The sequence below is a fragment of the Cottoperca gobio genome, unplaced genomic scaffold, assembly GCF_900634415.1.
Source record: "Cottoperca gobio unplaced genomic scaffold, fCotGob3.1 fCotGob3_36arrow_ctg1, whole genome shotgun sequence".
NCBI classification, from domain to species: domain Eukaryota; kingdom Metazoa; phylum Chordata; class Actinopteri; order Perciformes; family Bovichtidae; genus Cottoperca; species Cottoperca gobio.
This window is the reverse complement of record NW_021166965.1, coordinates 1-22500: the sequence shown is the minus strand read 5'-3', so window position 1 is coordinate 22500 and position 22500 is coordinate 1. Positions and strand designations below refer to the sequence as shown.

The window sequence follows — 22500 nt, the reverse complement described above, 5'->3', positions numbered from 1 at the left end:
ACACAGACACACACACACACAGAGACACACACACACAGAGAGAGACACACGCGCGCACACACACAGACACACACACACACACACACACACGTCGATAACGTTTCTTCTAACTGATAAACTGAATCTATATTTACTTTATTCCTTTATTAAACTGATCTGAACGTTTCCGTGTTTCACTGCTCAGACGTCCGTCGTCAGTTTCAGAAGGCGAGATAACTAAACCTTTGAAGCGTGATATCAGACTGAGTCCTGTTCAAGGTGTTACTTCAGTAGAAGTCTCCTGTGAAACTTCACATGGTCACATCATTGTTATCATTACATATCATTCCTCACTTCTTTAAGTGTCAGATAATAAACACATTTATAAATAAACATCAGGTTCACAAACCCCTTTCACTCCCTTCAGGTCTCCCTTCAGCAGGCTGTCCAGGGGGAAGGTGATGATGTTGTTCATGTTCTGCAGCTGCAAACAGGAAGTCAGGTTTACAAACTGATCTGTGATCCAGTCAAAGACCCAGAGCGGAAGTTTAAACCTTCAACAGAGGGTCCGTGACCCCGTCGGGGTCCTCAGAGTGACTGCAGGGAGGTTGCCAGATAATGAGAAAGATAAATCCATTCAATGAATCCTCGTGAATCACGTGAGCTTGCTAAGCTACACAACGTAGCATTATTTTACTAGCTTAGCATTGTATGCACCATAAAAAGGTTGTTTACACAAGTTTATAATGCAACTGTATTCTATACACAGTATTCTGTGGAGGTCCCTGGTGTAATATCTCCTCCCTGCCTCCGCAGCTCTTTATTTATTTATTAATTTCTTCCTCCTAAAATGTCTCTAACATGGCGTCTCGTGAAACGCACGTTACCTCGACTACATATCTAAATATATAACATAGGACGAGTGTTTTCACACTAATGCAGAAATGTACACATTATACGTAACAATGTCGACATGTATCGTTAGAGTTCCCTCACCAGGTTTTTGAACAGTGCCGTCAGCTCTTTGGTGAAAACGGCGAACTTGAGGAAGGCCGAGCCGACCTCGGCGTCCTCCCTGCTGACACAGTTGTCCCCGAACTTGTCCACGGACTGGACATACTGCTCCTCGTTGTCCACGTGAGCTGAAACACAGGAACAGACGACACCGCACTGTAAAGTGAAGATCAAGAAATGTAAAGTCTTAAATAATGTAGGTGTTTATTTACCTTCACTGCAGAAAGAACCTTTATTATTATTGTTAGTATTATTCCTTTTATTACTGTTTTTATTATTGTTATTACTTTTACTGTTATTATTAGTATTATTATGATATGATAATTATAATACTAATAATAATTCCGTCAATGGAGTCTGGTTGAGGAGTGCATATTAATTGTATGTTTTGTACCTGAACATTATAATAATTGTTATATATTCACTTCAGAGTATAAAAGGCTGAACTCATGTTCAAACAGAGACTTTGGTCTGAATGTCTGCAGATTGTAACTTCTAGAACAAAGCCGGATGTTTGTTGGTTCTCTGGTATAAACTCTTCACTCTCGTCTAACAGCTGCTTTAACTTTGTCGTCTTCATTTTTCACTTTTAAGCAGTTTTATGAACCAAACATCTTTTCGATCAATGAGAGTATTTTTGCTTTGAGTCTCTTTTCGCTCTGTGATGTGTCCCTCCCTCGGCATGCTGGGACAGGGCGGCGGTATGACTGGAATGTGTGTAGGTGAGACTCCACCTGTCTGAACACACACACACACACACACACACACACACACACACACACACACACACACACACACCTCCAGCTCGCTCCCAACACATACAGGCTGTCAGATGAAGCCCCTACATCAACACAAAACATGTTTTTATAGAGTTTCACTATTTATGATATAAAAGTGGATTGAACTAGAAACGTAGTATTCAATACCATGAACTCCAACATTCACTGTATTACTACTTCAGACTTCTGTCAGCAAGTTCAACAGCTCACAATTCATCTAATATCTGTTTTATATCGAAAACATCTTCAAACATCTGGATTTATTCCAGTTTTTCACCAAAAACTACATTTTACAAGATTACATTTGAACACATCATGATAACGTTAAAATTGACTTTTCGCTCAATACTCATTTTTACTGAATAGAGCCTGAATGCACCATAATGTAACTCAATGGAATCTCTCTCAGTTAGCTGTTAGCTGTTAGCTGTTAGCTCCGGCTTTTTGATCTGTTGTTGGTTTTATTCTATTTCTCCTCACCTCTTATTTTATTCTCTCCATTATTGTTTTATTGTATTACATTTTTGCCTTTTGCGCATCTTTTATTCCGGTTATTATGTTTTGTATGATGTAGTTCTGACCCGTCCGCCTGGACTTTGGGTTAACTCCTGTTTTTAAAAGTGCAATATAAAATAAACCGACAAATAAAAACTTTGAGTGTATAAGAAGAATTCTGATGGGACAATATGAGTCTCTGTAATGTCAATACTGTGTTTGTCACTACTGTTGTTCTATTCTTATTTTTATCTGGAGTTTCTTTAGGGACTACAACTCCCATCATGCTGTGGGTGATGCATGCAGAGAGCATAATGTTTATAATAATAATAATAAAATAATATAACATTTATATATAATATTTCACAGTTTGAGCAAGTGACGGAAGTGACGGACGCAGCGCGGCTCTGTGGCGAGAAGCGGACCGAGTTAAAACTGTGTCACTCACCCAGACCGGACGTGTTGATGGACTTCACCGACTTCTTGATCTTGTGCAGAACGGACCTGTCCACGTCCAGAGCCTGAAGGAGGACAAACACAGTCAGGACCAGCAGCTGGACCCACAGCTGGACCATCAGGAGAGACCAGCAGCTGGACCATCAGGAGAGACCAGCAGCTGGACCATCAGGAGAGACCAGCAGCTGGACCATCAGGAAAGACCAGCAGCTGGACCATCAGGAGAGACCAGCAGCTGGACCATCAGGAGAGACCAGCAGCTGGACCATCAGGAGAGACCAGCAGCTGGACCATCAGGAAAGACCAGCAGCTGGACCATCAGGAGAGACCAGCAGCTGGACCATCAGGAGAGACCAGCAGCTGGACCATCAGGAGAGACCAGCAGCTGGACCATCAGGAAAGACCAGCAGCTGGACCATCAGGAGAGACCAGCAGCTGGACCATCAGGAAAGACCAGCAGCTGGACCATCAGGAGAGACCAGCAGCTGGACCATCAGGAAGACCAGCAGCTGGACCATCAGGAGAGACCAGCAGCTGGACCATCAGGAAAGACCAGCAGCTGGACCATCAGGAGAGACCAGCAGCTGGACAGTGTATTCCTCCAAACATTCACATCTTTTTTTCAATCAATATTAGCGCTGATTTTTTTAAACACGATAAAATCCTTTTCTGTTGCCAGAAGAAGAGTATTTTATTGGTATAACAATTGCACTTATTGACAATAAGAATACAATCGAAACTTCATACATTCACACAATCATGGCGGGGGCAACCGCGGAAGGTGAGAAATAATAATAAAAAGAAAAAAGGGAATATTTAAGGCGCAGTTTCTAAATGTTATTCTTTACTTACATGTTTGTACAAGATTTAAAAGTACGGATCATAATCTTTGTAAATAAACAAACAGTAAGAAGCCCTTTTGTTTGTCTCGTCTTGTTTCTAGCATTCAAAGGCCGATAGGGCCCATTGTTGATCTCATACTTTCAAAATATGGCCCTGATAGCTTAAAACATTTACAAGAATGGTGTGCCAATGTTATTTTATACTATTTTAATTCTGCTATTGTTATAATGGTCCTTCAGACTCATTACATCAACACTGTGATTATTGTTCTGTAAATGCTCTTATTCTGTCTCATCTTGTACTAATTGTTATGTTTTTGCTGTGAAGCACTTTGGGCTGCACTTCTTGTATGAAAGGTGCTATACTAATAAAGATTATTATTATTATTATTATTATTATTATTATTATTATTATTCTTTACGGCAGTGTTGTGGAGTCTCTGTCGCCACAGACACCCGGGCTGAGCTCGCATAGCGGAAGGAATGACGTTAATGTAGCTTTATACATATGTACACTTTGTACTCCTACAGATCAGAACTACAAATCAAGTCGGTCAGTGTGAAGTCTGTGGCGGCTTCACAAGCTGCTTGTCACGACATTACTTATGTGAGGAATCAAAGAACTAAGTTAAGTTATATATTATAATATATATATATAAGATATTTCTGCCTCAAACCTGCAGCTGAATGAAGATGAGGATGATAATCAGACGAGCAGTTGTGAGATGTAAAGCTTTCTATCAGTGTGCTGAAGGATCTGTTGGAACATGTTCAACCAGAGCTACAGCCAATCATTGATGATTCATCCTCCATTATATTCTCAGTTGTCTGGTCTATAACATGTCAGAAGAATTATGAAACAAGTCGACGAGTGTTTCTCAAAAGCCCGAGACGATGTCCTGAAAGGTATTCTGCTTTCTGTCACAGAGTAAAGAAATAGAAAGTATTCACGTTTCAGAAGCTGGAATCAGAGAGTTTATACTTCTGTTGAACTGATCTTTTATTTTTTTGGTCTCACAATAACAAATGCTAGAGAACCGCCGGAGGCAGCGGTAGACTAGAACCTCCGAGTCCTGCAGTGAAATGTTTTTGTCAATAGAGTCCGGTGGCTTTGAAGCGAGCACAGCTGACTTCAGAACGGCTGTCTGACAGCAGGGTGAAGACGTGAATACTAAATATAGTCAACAATTTAACTGATATTCATTATTTTAGGCGTCTGAAATACGTCCACAGCAGGACATGGATTACCTTCCTGCTGCGAAACATCTACAGCAGGAGACACACCGACAGAGAAGCACCTCATACAACCACCACAAACATGCAAACTATCGCTGTTTTCTCAGAAACGTAAAATCAAACTTGTGCGAAATAAAGCCGAACAGAAGACACGTGATTTCCTCTGCTGACAGTCATTATAACAATAACAGAAACTCGGAGCAGCTTTCTTCTCACAGGATGTTCGGCTTCAGACCGACGTGCTGGGACACGTGTGAAGCACGAGGAACACAAAGCTGCAAGCATGCACACTTTACAGGAGGAGCCAGGACGTCCAGTAATAACACATCACGGCACCTCAACAGATATAGTCAATGAAGTAAACATAATGGGAAAACAGATTTACTAAGTTAAGATTAAAATGCGTTTCTATGTATGACACTCACTCTTTATGGAGTTATAAAACCTATAGATCCTTTGTTGTTGTTTAAGGAAAAAGTTGCTCCTAACCACATTTTGTGACTATACATCCATCAATATATCGTTTCAGCTTCCACATCACAATGTGCGCTTGTCGCAGGCGACGTCAAGTAAGGCAAATAAACTCAAACATGTCATGCTACAAATGTTTTGCTGCTTGACACAAAAAGGGACGTCGCAATACTAGAAATGTAGCAGTCGATACCAAAACCCGACAAATTCCACGATTCTTGATACCAATTCGATAACGTTATAATTTACCTTTGCTCAATAATAGTTTTTACTGAATAGAGCTTGAACAATAATAATACATTTTATTTATAAGTGCACTTTTCATTTGCTTAAACAAAACTCAAAGTGCTACAGAGTAAAAACGATGAGCAAAATCTACATTTAAAAAATAAAATAAAAACATTTGATAGACAAGACAACACTTTAAATGGTTAAAGTCGAGCAAAATGCAGTTAAAAAGATGCGTTTTTAGGCCTGTTTTAAAAGCATCCACAGTCTGTGGCGTCCTCAGATGTTCAGGGAGAGCATTGTAATATAACTCAAGGAAATCTCCGTTAGCCGTTAGCGCCATTATTTAGCTGTGCTGCCTAACAGCTATCAACTCGATCTGATGCAGAATTTAACACAGATTTGTTGTTCACAATGTAGCATATAGCATTATCAGAAACAATTCTTATGGATTTTGGCATCGATTTCGTAGCAAAATTTCGGAAAATTCTGTGACGTAAGTACCGGAGGTACCGTGAGTACCGTAAGTACAGGAGGTACCGTGAGTACCGTGAGTACCATAAGTACCATGAGTACCGTTAGTACCATGAGTACCGTTAGTACCGGAGGTACCATGAGTACCGTAAGTACCGGAGGTACCATGAGTACCATAAGTACCGGAGGTACCATGAGTACTGTAAGTACCGGTAGTACCGTAAGTACCATGAGTACTGTGATATAATTAACTAATAAATGTATCCTCTTGTGTAATAACTGACAAGTGCTCGTATTTACATAGCTCATGTGAAGAAATGTTAGGTACTATATGTATTAAATAAAGCTCATACTTAGACTTGTAAGAAGCTCAACTCACTCATAACTGTCTTATTATATCAGGGATAATTGTGACTCATTGTGATCATAATCACTGTGATATTCTGAATGCGTAATATGAGAGGGCCCCTGACAGAGTCGTTCGAAGACCCCGTAGGATGTGACGTGATGACGTCAGACGTCAAAGACCAGAAATGATATATACACGGATGTAACCAGTAGGCGGGACCATTCTGTTGACCGGGGGAGAGGAGGCTGTGAAACAGGATGGTCACCCAGCTGGGTAAATGTTCCATGCTTGTCTTATCATATTAATAAATGCGTTGTTGAACAAGCTGTTTGTTAGATTGATTCGCCACAGCCTCTACGTCTTCCAAATTGAACACTAAAAGTGCCGTAAGTACCACAAGTACCGCAGGTACCATGAGCACCGTAAGTACCATGAGTACCGTTAGTACTTACAGTACCATGATTACCGTAAGTACCGCAGGTACCATGAGTATCGCAGGTACCGGTGCACTAAAGACTAACGGCGTTACAATCTGAAAGAAAGACATTTTTCATTCAGACTGCTCATCTGTTCCTAAAGCAGGAGTCAGGCCGTGCACCCTGGACCACAGGTTCTCTCCTCTGCTCCCTCTAACAACATCCACCTGCCTGTCTGTCTGTCTGTCTGTCTGTCTGTCTGTCTGTCTGCCCCTTGGTATTGAATATTTTACAGGATGCATATTGTTTTAAAAAAGGATAATGTGAGTTTCTACACATGTTCAGACTTCTACTGCTGGCTGCAACTGCAAGGCTATTTCTTTACTCTCCTGTAAATAAAGGAGCTGCAGACTGAGGAAGGATCTCAGAGGCAGACGGGGTGAGAGCCGTCTTGTTGGGACTCGATCAGACGCCCCGGGTCAGCTGCACGGCGACCTCCCAGCATGCAACAGGACGAGGAAGCCACAACATGCTGTGATTTGTACAAAGCTCAGATCTGCTGGAACCAGAGTCTGAGGTTGAACGTTAGGTGTTAAATGTACTTTGTGCATTAATAATTATATGTAGACGTATGTACTACTGTGTCAATACATTAAGTTATGATATATTTTATTCAAATTAGAGCTGTAACTATTCAATTAACAAATAGAAAAATGATCTCCAACTATTGTGATAATGGTTTAATCCTTAAAGTGATGTTTCATGCAAAAAGTCAGAAATACAGATTTCAAAAGAACCGCTGATCCAAATAACTTCTCAACGGCACAGAACTCCCTCGGGTCCTCAGACACGCCGAGCAGGAAGTAGATTAGCCGGAGGGTAGGCGAGATAATCGGAAACGTGGTTTCTGGAAAGACACGTGGCCGTTGAGTTTAAACGGACGATGTCTCCAACAACAGCTCACACGTGACAGAAAGATCTGCTTTCAGTCCACGTTTAATTCAATCCACCTTCATCGTTCAGGATCAAAGACCTTTTTAATTTGCCCTTTAATTTGGGGAACTTTATGGTTCATGGTTTTCGTTTTGTTGTTATTTCTCTTGTTTTTATTTAATCTGCTTGATTTGTGAAGCTCTTGAAATGTGCTGAACCGATAGTTATTATTAATGTTTTAACTCTCACACAATGCATGCTGGGAAGTCTTGCAAACTGCTGATATTCTTTAAAATATCAAACAAGCTCATAAACTCAGCTGTTTTTTACCTTTTCAACCGTCATGAGAGACTTTGAACTGATTACTTGTTATGATCAGTTCAGAGAGAACGTATGAAGTGGAAACCTGCAGCAGTATTACAAGTTAAAGTAGTAACAATACTTGTGACAGTACTCTGCATCTCTTTAACCAGCGACCTTTGACCTCTCACAGCCCTCCCTCCTGTCAGCTCGGTTAACAAACATGCACGATCATCGCTCTGTTGCAAAACAAGGAAGCAGCGCTGAACTCTTACAAAATGTTGAGCAGCAGAAGAATCAACTGTGAGCGGTTTCACCACGAGGAAGTGTTTCTCTCTGTTCCTCTTTCCACTGAAACACGTTACTGCCTGGAAATGTGAAGAAGACACTAAAACACACGATATCTTCATTTATACTCACAGTGTGTGTGTGTGTGTGTTTGTTACCTCCTCCAGGGCCGCCACTGTGCTCCTGTGTGTGTGTGTGTGTGTGTGTGTTTGTTACCTCCTCCAGGGCCGCCACTGTGCTCCTGTGTGTGTGTGTGTGTGTGTGTGTGTGTGTCTCTGTGTGTGTGTGTGTGTGTGTGTGTCTGTGTGTGTCTCTGTGTGTGTGTGTGTGTGTGTGTCTCTGTGTGTGTGCGTGTCTGTGTGTGTCTCTGTGTGTGTGTGTGTGTGTTACCTCCTCCAGGGCCGCCACTGTGCTCCTGTGTGTGTGTATGTGTGTGTGTGTGTGTGTGTCTGTGTATGTATGTGTGTGTGTGTGTCTGTGTACGTATGTGTGTGTGTCTGTGTGTGTGTTACCTCCACCAGGGCTGCCGCCACGGTGTTCCTGTGTGTGTGTGTGTGTGTGAGTGTGTGTGTGAGTGTGTGTGTATGTTTGTGAGTGTGTATGTATGTGTGTGTGTCTGTGTGTGTGTTTGTGAGTGTGTGTGTGAGTGTGTGTGTATGTTTGTGAGTGTGTGTGAGTGTGTGTGTGTGTGTTTGTGAGTGTGTGTGGGTGTGTTACCTCCTCCAGGGCCACCACTGTGTTCCTGTGTGTATGTGTGTTTGTGAGTGTGTGTGTGTGTGTGTGTGTATGTGTGTTTGTGAGTGTGTGTGTGTGTGTGTGTGTGTATATGTGTGTTTGTGAGTGTGTGTGAGTGTGTGTGTGTGTGTTTGTGAGTGTGTGTGTCTGTTACCTCCTCCAGGGCCACCACTGTGTTCCTGTGTGTATGTGTGTGTATGTGTGTGTGTTTGTGAGTGTGTGTGTGTGTGTGTTACCTCTTCCAGGGCTGCCACTGTACTCCTGCAGTGGGACATCCGGGTACTAAAGCTGGAGGTGGTCGGAGCCTTGTAGTCCTCATTAGTCTCCACAATGAACTCCGTCACACTGATGAGCTCCGGCATTGTGAGCTCTAAACTACACACACTGTCTGAAAGCACGAGGAGCTGAAACAATGTGCAGCAGAAAGCAGCGACAGGTACAGCAGACACACCTGGGCGGATCCAAAGATCAAAGATCGTGTCCTGTGAGCTCCTCACTCCTGCTCAGAGCTCCAGTGTTAGACCACATGTGTCTCAAACTCCCGGGAAGTTCTGAGCGGTTCTTCTCATGGTGAGTTCTGCAGAGGTGAAGTGGAGCACGCGGACACCGTCACATTCCTCCGTCCTGCTGCTGCAACCACCTGAGGACACCGAGCAGGGCGGAGACACGGAGAGGAGGAGGGCTCACTCTGCTGCTGTTTCCAGGGACGCAATCAGACGCATGAACACACAGAGCAGGAAGTTCCGTCCTTCAAAATTAAACGCGAGCTTTTATTCTGACATCTGTTTTCTTCAGCAGCGGTGAAAAGTAACATTTAAAGTACATTTACTCAAAGTAGTGAAGTTAAGGGAGGCACTGCACATGACTAGTGTCACATATTAAACTAACAGATCTCCACCTCATTACTGACACTTCACTTAATGCTGTATAACATGAGCTGTGAGTGACATGTGAACAAAGCCCTCTGCACAAAGCTTCAGAATATAGAGAGGAATGAAAGTGGAAAGTTTGGTGTATGTAAGTGCTGCTGAAGTGGAGATTTCTGCTGAAGAGTGTGAGAAAAAGCTCCTTTAGAGAAAAGCTCCTTTAAAGATATGTATTGTAACATTCATACATGTTGTACACACTACAGGTGAACAGAGTCATACATGTTGTACACACTACAGGTGAACAGAGTCATACATGTTGTACACACTACAGGTGAACAGAGTCATACATGTTGTACACACTACAGGTGAACAGAGTCATACATGTTGTACACACTACAGGTGAACAGGGTCATACATGTTGTACACACTACAGGTGAACAGGGTCATACATGTTGTACACACTACAGGTGAACAGGGTCATACATGTTGTACACACTACAGGTGAACAGTCATACATGTTGTACACACTACAGGTGAACAGAGTCATACATGTTGTACACACTACAGGTGAACAGTCATACATGTTGTACACACTACAGGTGAACAGTCATACATGTTGTACACACTACAGGTGAACAGAGTCATACATGTTGTACACACTACAGGTGAACAGAGTCATACATGTTGTACACACTACAGGTGAACAGGGTCATACATGTTGTACACACTACAGGTGAACAGGGTCATACATGTTGTACACACTACAGGTGAACAGTCATACATGTTGTACACACTACAGGTGAACAGAGTCATACATGTTGTACACACTACAGGTGAACAGAGTCATACATGTTGTACACACTACAGGTGAACAGAGTCATACATGTTGTACACACTACAGGTGAACAGAGTCATACATGTTGTACACACTACAGGTGAACAGGGTCATACATGTTGTACACACTACAGGTGAACAGAGTCATACATGTTGTACACACTACAGGTGAACAGAGTCATACATGTTGTACACACTACAGGTGAACAGGGTCATACATGTTGTACACACTACAGGTGAACAGGGTCATACATGTTGTACACACTACAGGTGAACAGTCATACATGTTGTACACACTACAGGTGAACAGAGTCATACATGTTGTACACACTACAGGTGAACAGAGTCATACATGTTGTACACACTACAAATGTCCCTGATGTGTTCACGTTTACATTATATGGGTGGGGGCTGGGGGGCTGAGAGCTGTTAAAGTATGGGCCAGAAAATGTCCCTTATTTTGAAATTCCAATATTGACAGGTATGTGGACAAGACAAGTGCGTCGAACGAGAGCACACTTTGCTGGACCAGGAAAACCGGGGTCGATGAAGCCGACGATTTGTGGGCAGCACTTTGAGAGGTCGTGTTTCGAACAATCCACTATGCTCGCCAAGGAAATGGGATTCAAGAAGAACTTTAAACTGAACGCAGATGCTGTGCCGACAATACTGCCGAGAGCCCCGCCGAGTCCTCCCCCAAAGAGAAGACGCAATGCATTCCCCAAAAGGGAGCGAGCGAAGGTAAGCCGTGCTACTGTTTCATTGTTACAAGCATAACGCCATCGTCGATGGGTGAGGGCGAACCCTGCTGTATGTGACGAGTTCACACCTCTCGTCACGTGATACTTTACTTCAAACATTAAGCCCACGAGCAACAATGAGAGGAAACAAACGTCTTTAAAGAGCTTTGAAAAGGGAAAAGACCAACGAGGAGACATTTAAAGACGACACCAGGAGTCACTGGTCAGACGTGTTTACCTGTACAGGTGATCCTCATGTCCGCTCTGCAGAATATACAGGCTATATATAATTCAGGCTCTCATGAGGCAACGAAGCCTTCAGGACGTTAAAAGACGAGCACTGGGAGTTGTTTTAAAGAAAGGAACATGAAGAAGGACTGATGGCACCACATCAACACCTGCGAGCGCACGGAGAGCGTCACACTTAGAGACTCACCTGTCGCTAAGAGAAGAAACCTTTGACCTCTGGTGAAGACTGTATCCCCAGAGACACCAGCTCAGCTCCCACTGATCCAGCTGATGCTCAGCTTATTATGCACTTTATATTTGTTTTCATGCCGCTCGTATCGTTTTATTCTGTCATATTCACCCCCCCCCCCACACACACACACACACACACACACTTTGAAGGCCGGTCCGTGAAGATATTGTCTTACATGAGACCGCAGGGTTAAACCATTAAAACAAAGTTATTCCAATAAAAGGTCCTTTAAGGAGGCGACATCACTTCCTGCTTCAGAAACATGCATTTCTTTATTCTTAATGAGTCGAGTTATTAATTTATTATCATTCTTACAATTACAGAGAATTGTGAGAATTTTAATTCAAAAGCTGTACAACTATAATTATTATTAAAACATAAGACTACTTTTTATAATGTAAGTTAAGATACAAAGGAAGTATAAGGCATATAAAATAGGAAAATGCATATTTGAGGTAGACGGTAAATGTGAAGTGGATTAACTAATGTAACCAAATGTAATAAAAGTCACACACACCACACACACACACACACACACACACATACACACACACACACACACATACACACACACACACACACACACACACACACACACACACACACACACACACACACATACACACACACACACATACACACACACACACACACACACATACACACACACACATACACACACACACACCACACACACACATACACACACACACACACACACACACAACACACACACACACACACACACACACACAACACACACACACACACCACACACAGACACACACACACAGACACACAACACACACACATACACACACACACAGACACACACACACACACACACACACACACACACACACACACACACACACACACACACACACACACACACACACACACACACATACACACACACACACACACATACACACACACACATACACACACACACACACCACACACACACACACACACATACACACACACATACACACACACACACACACATACACACACACACACACACACACACACACACACATTCATATTTAGTTTAATTTAATAAAAACATTAGTTTTAAGTATTTGAGCTGTAAAAGGTTTTTAAAACGAATGTTTTTAATGTTTTCACTGCATTTTACGATTAAAATAAAACATTTGTTTCTGAATTTGAAGCCGGTCTGTCTCATCCTTGTGATTATCAACCGTGCTGACGTTAAAATAAGGAAGTACACAAAAGTCCAAAGTAGCTTCACGTCGCAGCTGTTCTGCTTCAAAATGTCGGTTTCAAACCCCCGACAGACGTTTTTAAACCCGGTAAGATGCTTTTTGCTTTTATCTCATGTTAAATTATTGTTTTCCTTCATTTTTATTTCCCTCATTAACGTTTAATCGACTTCTTATTGAGGACTTGGTCGGCTAGCTAGCATCTGAGCAAAGCGCTCAATATACATTAGTTTGTTTCTGCACAAAGTAATGCATACTTCATGTGACACAGTCTTGTATAACGTGGCTAAAATACGTTTTGGTAGTATTCCCGGTGAATTCGGCATATATGTTATCCGTTAAATAACTTAATTTAAGCTGAAAGTTTTGTTTCAGACTGCTTGCTTCCGCCGAGTAACCTATATTAACGTCACACTGCGTTTAATTAAACTTAACTAAATTAACTTTTGCGACTACTGGGGTGTGTTTCATATGCGCCGAATTAAAAAATGCTAACTCATAGTTTGTATACCAACTTTGGTTAAGTCATTTAGTTGTTTTTCATTTGAAGACACGCGAGGAATTATTTAAATATGAATAATTTCTAATAGAATTTGGTGTCGATGCTTTCTGCCGCAGCCCGAGTGCTTCAGTAAAACGTTAGTGTAAATGTGTAAGTATGTTGAAGACTCTTATTTATATATATTATATATAAGTCTGTATTTTAATGTATCTTTCTTCGAGTTTTTATTCTACAGATGTCCTCAGTTTACTGTTTAAATATTGTGAACAAAAGTTTATCTTCAACCTGCAAACAGAACTATATTTAATCAACTTCATCTAATGAAGAACTGATTTAAATATATATTTGTTCCCCTGTCATGAGTTTGTTGGTTCCTGTCAGATGTTTCCAGATGTTTAGTTTCATGACTCTCCCCCCCAGGTGATCCCCTTCTCCGGGACGATCCTGGGCGGTCTGCTGCCGGGGGAGATGGTTCTGATCCAGGGCTCGGTGCCGTCTGATGCCGACAGGTGAGAATACATAAAGTATGAAACCTGCTTCATCCTCCGGGGTTCACAACATCATTACAAATTCACTTTTGTTTACTTTAATTTAAATACTAGAGTCCAAAACAAACAAAAACACCAAGAATATTGAGGAGGAATGACGAACAAACCGATTGGATTCAATGTTCTCAATTTAAAATGTATACGAGCTTGAGATGAGAACAAATCAAAACTGATTTAATAAAATACAGAATAAAAAATAGAACATTTTAAAAATATTTATAAAATAATGCACAAGCTCAACATTATAGATGTTAAAGTAAAATAGCAATTAAAGGCGTTATTTCTTAATTCCGTTAATCTGCAGCAATGTTGTTTCTATTATTAGTTATTTTTAAAAAGATTAAATGCATGTTTGTAATCCTGAGGGGTTAAAATATAAAATATAAAATCGAATACCCAACAAACAAATCCCTCAACACGTATCTTCAAATATAACATGAATAATGGAATATAACTAAGTACTGTGCTGAAGTATAATTTCGAGGTACTTGTACTTTACTTGAGTATTTTATGCTACTTTATACTTCTTCTAAATCTCAGTTGCATATTAAACATGTTATGATGCATACGACTAATCTACGCAGAACTATAGGAAGTATCTCAAACTGTCGAGACGACCCTACGCTGAAACTACAGAATCGTCTCAATATTAATGTACTGATAACGTGCGGACGTGCGTCTCTTTAACACATCGTGTTGGAGCTGCTATTGACATGTATTAAGGTGCGTTCAGGCTCTATTCAGTAAAAATGAGTATTATAAATTATAATGTTATCATGATGTGTTCAAATGTAATCTTGGTTTTTGGTGAAAGACTTGAAAACATCCAGTTGTTTGAAGATGTTTTCAATATAAAATAGATTAATTATGAGCAGACAGAAGTATGAAGCAATAAATGAGCAATAAAGCAGCAATAAAGGAGCAATAAAGGAGTAATAAAGCAGTAATAAATGAGCAATAAATGAGCAATAAATGAGCAATAAAGCAGTAATAAAGCAGCAATAAATGAGCAATAAAGGAGTAATAAAGCAGTAATAAATGAGCAATAAATGAGCAATAAAGCAGTAATAAAGCAGCAATAAATGAGCAATAAAGCAGTAATAAAGCAGCAATAAAGGAGCAATAAAGGAGTAATAAAGCAGTAATAAATGAGCAATAAAGCAGTAATAAAGCAGCAATAAATGAGCAATAAATAAATGAGCAATAAATAAATGAGCAATAAAGGAGCAATAAAGGAGTAATAAAGCAGTAATAAATGAGCAATAAATGAGCAATAAATAAATGAGCAATAAATAAATGAGCAATAAAGGAGCAATAAAGGAGTAATAAAGCAGTAATAAATGAGCAATAAAGGAGCAATAAAGGAGCAATAAATGAGCAATAAATGAGCAATAAATGAGCAATAAAGCAGTAATAAATGAGCAATAAATGAGCAATAAAGGAGCAATAAAGCAGTAATAAAGCAGCAATAAATGAGCAATAAATAAATGAGCAATAAATAAATGAGCAATAAAGGAGTAATAAAGCAGTAATAAATGAGCAATAAATGAGCAATAAAGGAGCAATAAATGAGCAGTAATAAAGGAGCAATAAAGGAGTAATAAAGGAGTAATAAAGCAGCAATAAATGAGTAATAAATGAGTAATAAAGGAGCAATAAATGAGCAATAAAGGAGCAATAAAGGAGTAATAAAGCAGTAATAAATGAGCAATAAATGAGCAATAAATGAGCAATAAAGCAGCAATAAATGAGCAATAAATAAATTAGCAATAAAGGAGTAATAAAGCAGTAATAAATGAGCAATAAAGGAGCAATAAAGGAGCAATAAAGGAGCAATAAAGGAGCAATAAAGGAGTAATAAAGGAGTAATAAAGCAGTAATAAATGAGCAATAAATGAGCAATAAAGGAGCAATAAAGCAGTAATAAATGAGCAATAAAGGAGCAATAAAGGAGCAATAAAGCAGTAATAAAGCAGCAATAAATGAGCAATAAATAAATGAGCAATAAATAAATGAGCAATAAAGGAGTAATAAAGCAGTAATAAATGAGCAATAAAGGAGCAATAAAGGAGCAATAAAGGAGCAATAAAGGAGTAATAAAGGAGTAATAAATGAGTAATAAATGAGCAGTAATAAAGGAGCAATAAAGGAGCAATAAAGGAGTAATAAATGAGTAATAAATGAGTAATAAATGAGTAATAAAGGAGCAATAAAGCAGTAATAAAGCAGTAATAAATGAGCAGTAATAAAGCAGTAATAAATGAGCAATAAATGAGCAATAAATAAATGAGCAATAAATAAATGAGCAATAAATAAATGAGCAATAAAGGAGTAATAAAGCAGTAATAAATGAGCAATAAATGAGCAATAAAGGAGCAATAAAGGAGCAATAAAGGAGCAATAAATGAGCAATAAATGAGCAATAAATGAGCAGTAATAAAGCAGCAATAAAGGAGTAATAAAGGAGTAATAAAGCAGTAATAAATGAGCAATAAATGAGCAATAAAGGAGCAATAAAGCAGCAATAAATGAGCAATAAATAAATGAGCAATAAATAAATGAGCAATAAATGAGCAATAAATGAGCAGCAATAAAGCAGCAATAAAGGAGCAATAAAGGAGCAATAAAGGAGTAATAAAGGAGTAATAAAGCAGCAATAAATGAGTAATAAATGAGTAATAAAGGAGCAATAAATGAGCAATAAAGGAGCAATAAAGCAGTAATAAATGAGCAATAAATGAGCAATAAATGAGCAATAAAGCAGCAATAAATGAGCAATAAATAAATGAGCAATAAAGGAGCAATAAAGGAGTAATAAAGCAGTAATAAATGAGCAATAAAGGAGCAATAAAGGAGCAATAAAGGAGCAATAAAATAAAGGAGCAATAAATGAGCAATAAATGAGCAGTAATAAAGCAGCAATAAAGGAGTAATAAAGGAGTAATAAAGGAGTAATAAAGCAGTAATAAATGAGCAATAAAGGAGCAATAAAGCAGTAATAAAGCAGCAATAAATGAGCAATAAATAAATGAGCAATAAATAAATGAGCAATAAAGGAGTAATAAAGCAGTAATAAATGAGCAATAAAGGAGCAATAAAGGAGCAATAAAGGAGCAATAAAGGAGTAATAAAGCAGCAATAAATGAGTAATAAATGAGTAATAAATGAGCAGTAATAAAGGAGCAATAAATGAGTAATAAAGGAGCAATAAATGAGTAATAAAGGAGCAATAAAGGAGCAATAAAGGAGCAATAAAGGAGTAATAAAGCAGTAATAAATGAGCAGTAATAAAGGAGCAATAAATGAGTAATAAATGAGTAATAAATGAGTAATAAATGAGTAATAAAGGAGTAATAAAGGAGCAATAAAGGAGCAATAAAGGAGTAAATACTGCGCAGTAATAAAGGAGCAATAAAGGAGTAATAAATGAGTAATAAATGAGTAATAAATGAGTAATAAGGAGCAATAAAGCAGTAATAAAGCAGTAATAAATGAGCAGTAATAAAGCAGTAATAAATGAGCAATAAATGAGCAATAATGAGCAATAAATGAGCAATAAAGCAGTAATAATATGAGTAATAAGGAGCAATAAAGGAGCAAAAAGGAGCAATAAATGAGCGATTAAAGCAGTAATAAATGAGTAATAAAGGCAGCAATAAGGAGCAAAAAGGAGCACTAAATGAGCGATAAAGCAGTAATAAATGAGTAATAAATGAGCAATAAAGCAGTAATAAATGAGCAGTAATAATGAGCAATAAAGGAGTAATAAATGAGCAGTAATAAATGAGCAGTAATAAATGAGCAATAAAGCAGTAATAAATGAGTAATAAAGGAGCAATAAAGGAGCAATAAAGGAGCAATAAAGGAGTAATAAATGAGCAATAAAGGAGCAATAAATGAGCAATAAATGAGTAATAAAGGAGCAATAAAGGAGCAATAAAGGAGTAATAAATGAGCAATAAAGGAGTAATAAATGAGCAATAAATGAGCAGTAATAAATGAGCAATAAAGGAGTAATAAATGAGTAATAAAGGAGCAATAAAGGAGCAATAAAGGAGTAATAAATGAGCAATAAATGAGCAATAAATGAGCAATAAATGAGCAATAAATGAGCAATAAAGGAGTAATAAATGAGTACATGGGGCGTTATTGTTTAGTTTTTTACTATCTTATGAAGTTTGTATCGAGAATTGTGGAAGAATTAAACTTTACAATCAGAAATCACAAAATAATGTTTTATTATCATGATACCAATATCGTTACTTTTTATATCACGCTTGTGTTATTAATTTAATAAATAAAAACGTTTCCCTGGATGATGATGAAAGAAACAAAACATGTTTTTAAAAGAATCTAGTAGTTTCTAGTAGTTTCTTGTAGTTTCTAGTAGTTTCTTGTAGTTTCTAGTAGTTTCTTGTAGTTTCTTGTAGTTTCTTGTAGTTTCTAGTTTCTTGTAGTTTCTAGTAGTTTCTTGTAGTTTCTTGTAGTTTCTAGTAGTTTCTTGTAGTTTTTTGTTTCTTGTAGTTTCTAGTAGTTTCTTGTAGTTTTTTGTTTCTTGTAGTTTCTTGTAATTTCTAGTAGTTTCTTGTAGTTTCTAGTAGTTTATTGTAGTTTCTAGTAGTTTATTGTAGTTTCTTGTAATTTCTAGTAGTTTCCTGTAGTTTCTAGTAGTTTCTTGTAGTTTCTAGTAGTTTCTTGTAGTTTCTAGTAGTTTATTGTAGTTTTTTGTTTCTTGTAGTTTTTGTAGTTCTGTAGTTTCTAGTAGTTTCTTGTAGTTTCTTAGTAGTTTCTAGTAGTTTCTTGTAGTTTCTAGTAGTTTCTTGTAGTTTCTAGTAGTTTATTGTAGTTTTTTGTTTCTTGTAGTTTTTTGTTTCTTGTAGTTTCTTGTAATTTCTAGTAGTTTCTTGTAGTTTCTAGTAGTTTATTGTAGTTTCTTGTAATTTCTAGTAGTTTCCTGTAGTTTCTAGTAGTTTCTTGTAATTTCTAGTAGCTTCTTGTAGTTTCTAGTAGTTTCTTGTAGTTTCTAGTAGTTTATTGTAGTTTCTTGTAATTTCTAGTAGTTTCTTGTAGTTTCTTGTAGGTTCTTGTAGTTTCTTGTAATTTCTAGTAGCTTCTTGTAGTTTCTAGTAGTTTCTTGTAGTTTCTAGTAGTTTATTGTAGTTTCTTGTAATTTCTAGTAGTTTCTTGTAGTTTCTTGTAGGTTCTTGTAGTTTCTTGTTTTTTGTTTCTAGTAGTTTATTGTGGTTTCTAGACGCAGCAGCTGACAGTCTGTGTCTCAGGTTCCAGGTGGACTTCACGTGTGGCAGCAGCCTGACGCCGCGGGCCGACGTGGCGTTTCACTTCAACCCGCGGTTCAAGCGGTCGCCGTGCATCATCTGCAACTCGCTGCAGGGGGAGCGCTGGGGCCGGGAGGAGACGCTGTACGTGAAGCCGTTCTCTGTCGGGGAGACGTTCGAGCTCGTCGTGCTCGTCCTGCCTGACAAGTTTAAAGTACAGAAGTTCTCCCAGCTTTAAAAATGTTTCAATGACGACAATATCTTCACATATCACCGCCGCCATTTTATTATCCAACGTTGTTCAGGCTGATTTATATTTTAGTTTCTTCACCATGAAATAGAATCTCATTTGTTCTTTGATTATATTTGTACATTATTCTTATTACTTCTACTTGTCCTTCAGTATCTGAGTATCCGAGTGCTTCCTGCGGCAGGTGGCGGTGAACGGAGGTCACGTGTTGGAGTACGAACACAGGTTGGAGCTGGAGCGGGTCGACACGCTATCCGTATCCGGAAAGGTCAAAGTTCAAGCTGTGGGCGTCCTCCCGAGTGCCGTGAGTCTCTTCAAACAAAGTGTGATGGAAGATCTTAATTTCTTCATGTGATGAAACTCGTGATGAATGAGATGTTTTGTTGTTTTTAGAGTGAAGTTTCTGCTGCGGCCGCTCCGACCAATCAGGAAGCACCAGAGAGGAAACTTCATCACACGGTTAGTTTTAACTTCGGAGAGATGAATTAGTCCACATTCAGAAAATAAAACATTCACAGGAAACACTATAAATAAAACAGAATATACAAGGAGACTCATCGTATGTCGATCGGATTAAATCTGTAGGAGAAGTTCGTTTAAATACGGCACCTGAAACCGCCGTAAATTGCACATGAAATTCAAAATGGCCGACTTCCTGTTGGGTTTCCGGAACACCTTCAAGAGGCTCCACATGATGCATGTGCCTACTAAGTTTCAGACGTGAAAGTTGAATACGGGTGCTTTTATTTTGGAAAACTGTCAGGGTATCAGATATCTACTTCCTGTGTGCAATCGAAACGATCATAATAAGTAAACTAATAAAGAGCGCTGATTACTGATCCGATCTGTTCGATGTAATAATGTGTAGAGTGACCTCAGCTCATCGTCAGAGCCTTGAAGACAAAACAACATTTATAACAAAGACAATAAACAATCTGCGTTTTTAGTTTCTTATTTAAAGGTTACAGTCGTGAAAACAATATTTGTTCTGATCACTGAAGTTTAAAGATTTAACTGAAAGTGGAAAATAATATCGAATATTTTTAGGGCAGTTTTTTGACGCTGACATTTGTGTGTGAAGTTTCGTTTACTTTTAATTTCATGATTCTTTTTTTTATGAATTTTAATGTTTTTCTCATTTTACAGCCAATAATTTCACCTTCAGGCGACCTGGTGAGTTTTACTTTACATGAATTATATTCATATAATATAATAATAATAATAGTGTCTGATTCAACTCTTGTTTCTTAGAGCGTTCCCTTCAGAGGCGAGCTGGTGAAAGGCCTGAGTGTCGGGCGCAGCATCACAGTGAGAGGAGAAACCCGACGTAACGCACAGAAGTAAACCGCGTTTAATATCCACGACTTCGTCAGTGAATGATTCATGTGTTCATGACGTCACAAGTTTACATTTGAAGATGATGAAACAAACCGCTGCTGTATCCTCGACGTGTTTTGAATCATTTCCTGTCGTGGTTTCAGTTTTGTTGTGAACCTGCGAGTGTCCGGCGGCAGCGACATCGCTCTTCATCTGAACCCTCGTCTGAAGAAAGAGGTCTTCGTCAGAAACTCCTTCCTGTCTGAGTGCTGGGGCCCCGAGGAGAGACATCTGGCCTCCCCCTGCCCCTTCAGTGCGGGACAATACTTTGAGGTGCCACCATCAGACGTGTGTGTGTGTGTGTGTGTGTGTGTGTGTGTGTGTGTGTGTGTTCGTTACTTCATGTTACTGCATGTCCTCTGCAGATGATCATCCTGTGCGACTCGCAGCAGTTCAGAGTCGCCGTCAACGGGCTCCACCAGCTGGACTACAAACACCGCGTCCAGGACCTGAGCCGCGTCGCGCAGCTGGAGGTTCTGGGAGACGTCACGCTGCAGGACGTCAACATCCTCTGAACGCTCTGCAGCAAAATCTATATACTTCTAAAAGTTCTTTTCTAATCAAGACGCTAACGAACAGAAATAACTGGTGAACGTTTGTTTAACTCGTTCCTGTTGATGCACTTTGACCAGATCAAATAAACTAACCATGTAAACATTTTAGACTTCTATCTGTGAATCACCCCCCACCCATACAATGTAAACACATAAGGGACATTCATGTTTGTTTAAAGTATGTATGACTTGTACAAACATGTTTATAAGATGTAAGTATTTTATTTGATGTTTGAGTTTCCCCCACGAGGACGTCCTCGTTGCTGGTGAACATCACTTATTCCGCCGTGTGCGATGCTAACATCTGAATGACACTTTACATAAAACACGAGTTGTCCCGACTCTGCTTTAATAAATAAGTGAAGGTCTCCTCACATTTGGTACTCATAGTTTTAACTTGTTTGGCAGGTACAGCTGCGTCTCCATCTCTCTCCCGTTCACTGTGACTCATGTTGTTTCTGTGTGTTTACTGGCGGATAACGTTTCTCAGCTAAAGTTAAACATCATACTGCCACCTGCTCTACCGGAGGACACTTTACACTTTTATTTTTTAATTAGGGGATGGGGGGTTGACAGGTATGCAGGTACGATGTCATTATCCGAGATATTGCCTTTCGTAGCTTGTTCTCATGAAGAGGTTGTGTATACAACCGAAGTACTTGGTAACAGTGTGTGCCAAAAGTACCAGGATGTCACATTCTGCAGTAAGGCAGTGGAAGCCGGACCCAACCCTGCTTCGGCCCGAGGGAAGACATCATCTAAGTTCGATTATCTAGGAGCGACAGCTCAGAGAGACCGGTGTTAGAAGTTAGCCTTGTTTAGCGACGGATCAGATCCGGTATAT

General features: G+C 39.2%; 2 protein-coding genes across 3 annotated transcripts in view; one reads left to right on the top strand and one right to left on the bottom strand.

Annotated features, from left to right (window-relative positions):
• Nucleotides 1–9785, bottom strand: part of LOC115005802 (arf-GAP with SH3 domain, ANK repeat and PH domain-containing protein 2-like) — a 13688-nt gene extending 3903 nt beyond the window's left edge. The window contains exons 1-4 of the mRNA XM_029427741.1: nucleotides 9232–9785; nucleotides 2716–2788; nucleotides 976–1121; nucleotides 389–463 (exon numbers count right to left, since the gene is read on the bottom strand). Coding sequence (XP_029283601.1) covers nucleotides 389–463; nucleotides 976–1121; nucleotides 2716–2788; nucleotides 9232–9357 — 420 coding nt within the window. The 5' untranslated portion in view covers nucleotides 9358–9785. The remainder of the gene's footprint in view (nucleotides 1–388; nucleotides 464–975; nucleotides 1122–2715; nucleotides 2789–9231) is intronic.
• Nucleotides 9786–13124: 3339 nt separating this feature from the next.
• Nucleotides 13125–22040, top strand: lgals8a (galectin 8a). 2 transcript variants are annotated; one of them, XM_029427744.1, is made up of 9 exons: nucleotides 13125–13239; nucleotides 14072–14160; nucleotides 19479–19689; nucleotides 19910–20029; nucleotides 20119–20184; nucleotides 20872–20898; nucleotides 20977–21065; nucleotides 21207–21375; nucleotides 21468–22040. In XM_029427744.1, the coding sequence occupies exons 1-9, from the start codon at nucleotides 13201–13203 to the stop codon at nucleotides 21615–21617; spliced, it is 960 nt and encodes a 319-aa protein (XP_029283604.1). In that variant the 5' UTR covers nucleotides 13125–13200; the 3' UTR covers nucleotides 21618–22040. The 2 variants fall into 2 exon arrangements, with proteins under 2 accessions (XP_029283604.1, XP_029283605.1); XM_029427745.1 differs by having other exon boundaries at nucleotides 21207–21392; nucleotides 21468–21594.
• Nucleotides 22041–22500: the final 460 nt, after the last annotated feature.